Raw genomic sequence first — 9364 nt, forward strand, 5'->3', positions numbered from 1 at the left:
CTTACGGATTAGATCACGTACTTCAGAGTTCGCAAGTGGGTAACCTTCGCATGGTGTCGAAGTGGAATAGTGAAGACCAAATTCTCTCTTCTTGCCAACTCAAATGCTACCGAGAATTCGTTGCCATTGTCCATAGCACGGTATAGCCAAACCTTCTCAATCACGATTTTCAACGCGTAACTCAGTTCTAATCGAGCACTGGTTGAATTTTTTCTAATCTATGCTTTCATGATTTGAGTCAAATAACAAAAAAAAAAAGTCAACTAACAAAAAAAATGGCTTTTTTTCTAATCTACCCTTTCATGATGTGAGGGTACGACCAATAAGAACAACAAGTCATATGCAAATCTACATATACAAATTCAAAAGTTTGTTACAAGTTAGTTAATAAGTAGATATCCTCAAATTATGAATGGATAGAGTAAGCCTCACCGAAAAAGATTTAACATAGACGTGACACTATATAAACCTAAAGGGTTACACAAAAAGAGGAATTAGTAGTTAACCAAATTAGGTAATCTTAAACACCACTTGCTAATTGTAATTTAAGGATGCATCTAAGTAGGAATTAGTAGTTAACCAAATTAGGTTTAGGATTAAGTTGTTTTAGTTACATTCTTACTTAAGATGCTCTCATTCTTGCTTCTTTCATTATTCATTCTCAGGGTTTTGTTTTTCTCTCTCCGACGATGCTTTTTGAATTCAACTTTGTCCTTTTCAACATTTTCCTTTTCAACCTTTACTACCTTTTCTACGTCAGAAAAGCTAAAGCGCCAACGAGGAAGACACGGACGCCAACAACGAGGAGGAAGAATGTAATCACCTTTGAAGAAGGATTAAAGACTTTGCAGGAGGGGATTGTTAAGCTCTTCAACATTCTAGAAGGATCGGAGCCTAACTTCACTTATGAGGAACACATCAGGCTATATAAGTACGTGTCAATTTCGATTTATTACTCCATCCAAACTCTAAGATTTTAAATTGCGGTCGCGGATGCGGTAATAACTGCAGTTGCGGTTGTTGCAATACCGCAGTTGCGGCTTGAAATAATTTTGAAATTTCACAAACTATATAAAATAAAATCACCATGCCACTATATAACTTGTACAAGGAAACTTGTGAAGACTATATCAAATCAAAAGTCAGTAACTAACAACACTTTCATCATTTGTTTTGCTAATCATATATATCATCAGATCATTGATTATTTCTTCTTATTAATAGGTTCTGCCATCTCTACAAGAAAAGCAAGATGAAACTTTGTTGAGAGTACTGCTCGAAAGATGGTCAACTTACAAAATTATTACCAAGCGCCTAACTAGTTTTTTTAGTCCTCTGGACAGATACTTGCACCTAAAATATGGACTTCCTAATCTTGAAGAAACCAGCTTCTTATCCTTTTACAACCTGGTTAGTTGTTTGGTGATGAGATTACGTTTTTCTATAATTATTTGTTTTGGTTTTCCCTCTTTTCTAACTCCGGTATGTGGCATCGCAGGTATATGAAGAGATGAATCAAGAAATAATTCATGCTATAGTTACTATGGTATTCTCTAACTCCGTGGCCTTTCCATATGTTTGATAGTTCTAAATTTATTTATAAACATGTACTATTTTTTGACTCAATATATTTAATGTTTAATTTTTTGGTATCCAGATTGATCGGAAACTTGCTGGAGAGAAGGTTGAACATACATTTGTTATCAACACCTTGGATTTCTACTTAAAGTTTGTCAGAAAGATTGTGCTTGAAAGTGACTATGCCGCGACACTTATGTCAGAAACATTGGCTGAGACCATTTCTGTTGATGATGATGTTGATATCATTGCTGTTGATAAAATGAATAGCCAAATGTTGGAAATGGTCTTTGAATACTGCAAGATTGTTATGCATAATAACAATGGACTGATGACGGATTTTGAACTCAAGGACTGGATTGCTCAATTTCTCGATGTCGACCCTAAAACTCTGCTTGATCTTTTAACATCTGCATGCTACATGAAAGTTGATAGTCTGATGAAGCTGACTTGGAGTAAAATAGATGGCATTATAAAAGGCAAGACACCAGAGGAAATTTCCGAGATCTTTGGAGCTGCAGATATATAACTAAATTACTCAAAAGTTATTGGAAGGGAACATTAGTAGTCTTGTTTCGTAGATATATAACTAAATTATCTTTGTCCACCTTAGCATCATAATTATCTTCTCTAAATCTACTATCTCTGTCTAGTCTACTGCTAAATATTGAATTCGCTAAAATTATAACTTGATTTTATTCATAATTAAATGGGCGGAATGGACGGTAGGATTGGTCTCATTGTATTAATCGGTCCTAGGACCGAGAAAAAGGAAAAAAAAACTTTAATGACTCTTTGGTGACATTGACAATAGAAGCACAAAAATATCCTACATCAAGTATTTGCAATTGTAACATCTAAAACCCCAACTAATATTTTAAATAAAAAATATTTAATATATATGCGCCACTTAAGATGTCACACACCTAAGTCAAAAAAAAAATCACTTATTTAAAAATCTATTTCATGGTTCAAATAAAACTTCAAATATTCATATTAGAATCAAAAAACTTAAAATCAAAACATCATCTTTAAAATTACACCGTAAAAAAAAAATCATCTTTAAAATTCTAGAAAATAAAGCAACTGAAACTAAATAAGTTCGTCTCTAGTATTACAATATACTATAGCGACTCCGAAATAATAAAAGCAAAGACGGCCTCTTAATACCATCTTCAGTATCCCAAGGCCCAAGCTGACACCGCCATTGAAGTGCGATGCGATTGTTGAAGCTACCGCGGATGTGGGCTATCGCGGATGCAGGCTATAATTTAAAACCATGCTTCGTCTTTTTCAGATGAATAATTAATAAATATCCTATCACTAAAACTTTAAGCACTGCACACACAGCAAGAATCTGAGTTCGAATTTGGTTGAAGACGTTCAACTTAGCATTAGCGATATCAGAATTGTCGGATTAGCTAGGACTTACTCGTCACTTCCCTCTTTAATTAATTCCCCTTCACAACTATCAAGCCATTTTAATTCCCCTACACACCATCTAAAATTTCTTTCTCTTACACACACTTGAGAGATCCACATTGTCCCACCGTTTGGTATTATTCTGAACCACACCTATTTAACACCTATGACTATTGGGGAGTCCAGGAGAGTTCGGGAGAAACAATAGGATCAATGATCAATGCTCCAGGACTACAAGTGCTCCAGGACTACAAGAAAGGAAGACGCTACATCTTCACCCAAAATCTTAAGGCATTAGGTTAATGAGTCACCTCTTTTATGAATTCAACATTTTTCTCATACACAGTCGATGTGAGACTTACCCACCCACACTTAAAATCCAACAATGACGACCACTATATGTCATGCTATGCATAGACACATTCTTTTAAAACCATCACCATTTTTATTAAATCAATTGAAATTTTAAAACTTTTTTTCAAACTCCATAAAGTTTCAAATATCAAATTTTTATAATTTTGACTATTTTATAATTAAAAATATCAATCATCAAAGTTATGCATCGACATGTATTAAACAATCTGAATCACTCATTGTGAGACGGAGGAGTAATGTTTAGCGATTTTTTTTTACTAGATAATAGTAAGTGGTAGGGGTGTACATGGATTGGCAAATTCGGTCAACCCGATCAAAGTGGGTAAAACCAGACTCAACCCATAAAATCTACTGATCCACTAGTGTTATGTTCTTTTGAAATATTTTTTATAAAAATACTAAAGATTTTGTCATTTAATCGTTAAATATTTTTATGAATTAGTCGATATTTAAATTAGATACCGATTTAAAAAAACATAAAACACAATTGTTAGTAATTATTATTAACATAGTTCAGATTTCAGATTTGTTCATAGATTTGGTATATTCAAAGAACACTTTTTAACATAGATCTGACTGCTTGTCCAAAAAACATATATCTGACTCATCAAAGTGAGTGTAAACCATAAAGTCAGTAATTTCAATTCGTTAGCGTGTGTTTGGTTCTGCGGCGGAGAGAATTGATTTTGGCAGAATTGATTCTGTAAAATTGATTCTGGCCAAAATTGATTCTAAGCTGAAGTGGTTTATGTTTGGATATATTCATGAAAAAGTGAGTTGAACAAAAAATTTGAGTGTAAAAATCAATTCTAGAATCAGAAACTACGATTTCTAGCTTCAAGTAGAATCAATTCTGGAGACAGAATCAATTCTACTTTTGAGAAACCAAACAAATCAGAATCAATTCTACACGTCCAGAATCAATTCTGGATACTCCAGAATTGAAACCAAACATACACTTAGTTTTTTTTTTTGGTTCAAGATATCCGTTAGTTAATTGACAAATTCAAAATATATATTAAAAATAATAATCTATAAAAGGATATAAAAAAAATTGGTGTGGATTTTTTATAATACCAACAATACTCTTAATTTTCTTTTAACAGCAAAAATATTTTTATTAACAAACTTATCATAACATACGTGATGTCTTTTTTTTTAGCAGCAAAAATTTGCAATCGGGAGGAAGTTGGAACCACTTGATGTCATAATTGACTCCCGAACTAGATTCAAATGGTGGTGAAAGAAAAAAAAAATCTCACTTTATTAATTTTAAAGGATTAAAATCTTATTATTATTATTAAAAAAAATCAAAACTTATTTATTAGAAGAGGCTGTCCTTTAACTCTACGTACATCAAAAAAATTAATCTCTGACTTTTGACCGAAGGAATATTTGGGCAAAAAAAATAAAAATAATAACACGCAAATATTTCGTAATCTTTGTTTCTAGGCCAAAAAGATTTTGAGGATCTAATCATTATTAGTTTGTTAAAAAAAAAAGATTTCACAAATAAAAGATTTAAAACAAACTAACAAATCTTATCATAATAACCGCCAAGATACTAAATCCACTAGAGTTCTACAGTATATATATAACACAGTACATCACTTAGCAAAACAAAAAAATCAATCAAATAATTTTTTTAGGTCAATTAGAAGTTAAACAATTATTGATTTTTTTTAATAAAGATGGAGTTCTCTAGTAAACTCGATGATGCATTCGCTTTTCTTAAGCGAGTAGAAGTTTCATTTCAACGTAATAGGATCAAGTATGAAGTGTTTAGAGAAATTCTAAAAGATTACAAGGCTGGAAAAATTGATATAGGAGGTATGAAAGTAAGAGTGAAGGGATTATTTAAAGATCATAAAAAATTGATCTCGGAGTTCAATACCTTCTTGCCCAAGGAACATCAAATCACAGCTAAGTTCGAGTTTGAAGATGGATCCGCGTTTTATAAGGCAGTCAAAGACGCGTTTCAAGATAAGAGCGAAAATTTTGACGTTTTTTTAAATCTTATGATGGATTGGAAGTACGAAAGAGTTGATATAAGAAGTTTCGTGGCACAAATGAAGGAGTTGCTTAAAGAGCATACAGATTTAACTTTGGGATTCAATATCTTCCTGCCAACTAAATATCAAATCACAGTTCCATCTCAACCTGGTGTCTCCGAGACTATTGGTAAGTAGTTTATGCTTAATTGCTTATTGCTTATTGCTTATTGATTTTGCACTTCACATATGTTGATACTTTCTTTTTGTTATATACATTGATTACTGTTTAATGTGTTTTTGTTTTTCGAATATTAAAGGAACATGCTGGGGATTATTATTTGATGGATGAAAATTTACTAACTTTTTGATATGTGTCTTTAGGTAATAAATTCAAAGGGGATGGTTCACATGTTCGCTGTTCAAATAACCATGAGTACTACGCTATTGTTTCAGAATGCAAAGATGATTTTAAGAAAAAAAGAAGCAAGCGATCAAAGAGACTAGATTTTAGCAGCATCCTAGAAGATGGTATCCTTGAATCAAAGAATCGCGATGATGTTGTTGTTTGCGGATACAATGAAGGTTTTGAGAAATTAACACCAAAGAAAAGAAGAATATCAAATACATCACATAGAGTTGAGTTTCAAATTCTTGATACTGATGAGACTTCTTCATCTGACGAGGGTTCCAAGAAGAAAATCACAAAAAGAGAAGTGAAGGATGAAAGATCAAACAAACCATCGAAGAAATGCAAGATCAACAACAATAATAATGATAACGACCAGCTACAAGAAGAGCGACCTGAGCTTCCATTGGTGTTTAAAGAAAAGATTGAACAGATGCAAGGTAGTGATGTGATGTTGGTGATCCAAAAGAAACTGACCAAGAGTGACGTGGAAGAAAACAACGGTCGCTTGTCTATCCCAGAAAACCAAGTAATTAACGAGAACTTTCTAGAACCAAATGAGAAATCATCCTTGGATTATGATCGTAATGAGGGACGCAAGAAGCGTATTGGTATGTCTGTGTCTGTGTTGGATCCAAGTCTTAATCTCTACAATGGTATGTGCTTCAAGAAGTGGAAAATGGGGAAATCTGAAATCTACAATATCACAGGCGAATGGAATAAACTTGTAGAAAACAACCATTTGGAAAAAGACCAAAAGGTGCAAGTCTGGTCTTTTCGAAGTCATCATCAGCTCTGCTTTGCACTCGTCAAGCTCTAGCAAAAGATCGATTAATCAATGATGTGTGTACTTTTGCATATAAAATCATTGTAAACGTATGATATGCATATATGAATCTATTGTCTACTTATTATGAATTCATTTAAAACTTAAGCACTTTCTCTAACTTTTCTCTCCTCTCTAATCTTTCTGATTTTCACTCTCGGTGTGTATATGAATGTGTTGCTTCTCAAGTCAGTCACAATTCTCATTCCTAAGGCTTTAGAACTGAATAACTAATTGTAACAGAATTAACTGTCAAAACAGATTAAAGGATGTGTTGTGCTCTCAACTAGAAAGTGGAAATGTCTCATACTTAAAGATGAGATAATTAATGTAATTTTGGAGAGTAACTAGAGTTGTTTAGTTTTACCTTCCTTCAAATTTTGGAGCAGTTGACTTTCACATTAGGCTTCACTCCAAAACCCTTCATTTCTATGTACATATTCAAGCATCCTATAGTTTCAGACCAAGTCATAAATCTTAATCAATGCTGAGAATGTCACTACAGTCTACAATAGGTCATTTCTCTGTTTTTGCACGATCATAGAATCGTTGTACGCGCATAAGCACACACCATAGCCGAGCATGTGATTGCATCAGGTTCATCTCAAACCACTCAACAGCCTTATCCGACAAAGCAGACATCCTAGAACAGTTAATCATAGTAGTAAACATAATAATATCAAGTTTTATCCCACTTTGAAGCATTTCATCAAACACCTTCTATGCACCATCAAAATCCTTACATTATCTCTAACATGTTGAATCCTATCCATAAAGGTATCTAAGAACAATGGGTGCAGTCGTGGGAATTTGTAACTGGATTGTGCAAAGAAGCTTGGTTGAGTCTGGAAAAAGTTTTGAATTTGAAATTGGGGTTGCAAGAAGAAGGAGTTCAAATTGAAAGAAAAAGAGGAATATTGTTTGTGTTGGCATTTCAAATATCAATATAGTTCAATTCTCATCAAATAAACTTATGACAAGTCATTGGCGTCACTAGAATAAACTTCTAGTTTTATTGAAAAAGATACGAGTAATTGACAAAGAATATAGGTGATAAATCGTATTCTTAAAATACAAAAAGTACAGTGAAATAGGAACGCTAAATCCGACGTTAAAAAATGCTTAAAAAGGAACGAATGGAGTAGCTAAAACGTTAGCGTATAGTTGATGGTTTATAATTGAAAAGTTAGTTGAATGAAATTAAAGTATTTTATAAATAAGGTGCATGATTCACTACATGATTATTATTGGGTATTTATTATATTTTCTAAAAAATAAAGAAATAATAAAATAAAAATAATAGGATAAAAATGGGATAACATATTAATTTTTTGGCTTTTTTATGTAATATATTGAATTTATTGGAAAGAGAAAGTGTTTGCAAAAAAAATTATTGGTGGATTAAGACGAGGGTACAATAGAAAAATAAGCAATTACTCTTATTTTTTTCGTTAAAACTAATTAATGCTATATATTTGAAAAACAAACGTTTATTTTTTAATTTTTTTTGTACATAACATATTAAATTTTTTTTTTGGTACATAATATATTAAATTTATTGTAAAGAGAAAATGTGTGCAAAAAAGTAGAAATTTATTGGTGGATTAAAATTAGGATATAAAAGAAAGATAAGATCCAAAAGTATACTTTATTAATTTAATGTTACTATTCTAAATGGACACTAAAAAAACGGAGGGAGTACTATTCTAAAAAGACTCTTAAAAAGGAACTGATGGAGTAATATTAATCTGTTAGTTCAATCCATTAGTAAATTAATAAATTCATGATAAATCTTTATTTTAGAATATCATGAGTTTGTTATAATCAAACTCTCTTAATTTTCTTATTTTATTTATTTTAGAAGATCTAAATCTTATTAGAAGAGGTTGCCTTCAACCAAAAAGATTAGTCTCTAACTTCATTTTTTAACGGAAAAGTTGTGCAAAAAATAACAAAATCTAATCCATTTGTTAAAACAAATCTGATTCACAAATAAAAGATTCAAAAAAACTAATATATCTTTATCATAGTAACTTCCAAGATTTGTTACAAATCAAATACTAATCAAAATTCAAAACCAAGCCAAATCCTTCTATATATATGTAACAAACAACTGAGTGTATCTATCACCCAACAAAATAAACAAAATCAGTAGTTAAACTCGATAATAGTAATTTTTTGAATAAAGATGAAGAACTCAACAATACGGGAAGATGCATTGGAGTATCTTGAGGCAGTAGAAGCTGAACTTCAACATGATAGGATCAAGTTACATGTGTTTAAAAAAGTTCTAAGAGATTACAAGTTTGAAAAAATTGATATAGAAGGTATCAAAGTAAGAGTGAAGGGATTGTTAAAAGAGCATACAAATTTAATGTCAGGATTCAATGCCTTCTTGCCCAAGGAACATCAAATCACACCTAATTTCGAGGATGAAGATGCATCGGCATTTAATAAGGCAGTAAAGGACGTGTTTCAAGATAAGAGGGAAAGTTATGAGAAGTATTTAAAGATTATTTTTGATTTGACGGACGAAGGAGTGGATATAAAAAGTATCGTGGCAAGAATGAAGGAGCTGCTTAAAGATCATATAGATTTATATTTTGGATTTCAAGTTTTCCTGTCACCAACTGAATATTCCACGACAACTGGTAAGTAGTTTATGCTATTGATTACTGTTTAAACTTTAAAGTGTTTTTTTTTTTAGAATATTAAATTTACTTAAGTTTCTGATTTGTGTCTTTAGGTAATCAATTCAAAGTT

At 31.8% G+C, this 9364-nt stretch overlaps 2 protein-coding genes across 2 annotated transcripts; both read left to right on the forward strand.

The window, feature by feature from the left end:
• The first annotated feature begins 1012 nt into the window (after positions 1–1012).
• Positions 1013–2412, forward strand: LOC123920557 (cullin-1-like). Its single transcript, XM_045972835.1, has 4 exons — positions 1013–1141; positions 1225–1410; positions 1499–1546; positions 1658–2412. The coding sequence occupies exons 1-4, from the start codon at positions 1088–1090 to the stop codon at positions 2105–2107; spliced, it is 738 nt and encodes a 245-aa protein (XP_045828791.1). The 5' UTR covers positions 1013–1087; the 3' UTR covers positions 2108–2412.
• Positions 2413–5066: 2654 nt separating this feature from the next.
• On the forward strand, positions 5067–6623 carry LOC123920509 (paired amphipathic helix protein Sin3-like 4). The gene is made up of 2 exons (XM_045972772.1): positions 5067–5556; positions 5751–6623. Exons 1-2 carry the CDS (start codon positions 5067–5069, stop codon positions 6593–6595), a joined length of 1335 nt encoding a protein of 444 aa, XP_045828728.1. The 3' UTR covers positions 6596–6623.
• Positions 6624–9364: the final 2741 nt, after the last annotated feature.

This window comes from Trifolium pratense, linkage group LG4 (assembly GCF_020283565.1).
Source record: "Trifolium pratense cultivar HEN17-A07 linkage group LG4, ARS_RC_1.1, whole genome shotgun sequence".
NCBI classification, from domain to species: Eukaryota; Viridiplantae; Streptophyta; class Magnoliopsida; order Fabales; family Fabaceae; genus Trifolium; species Trifolium pratense.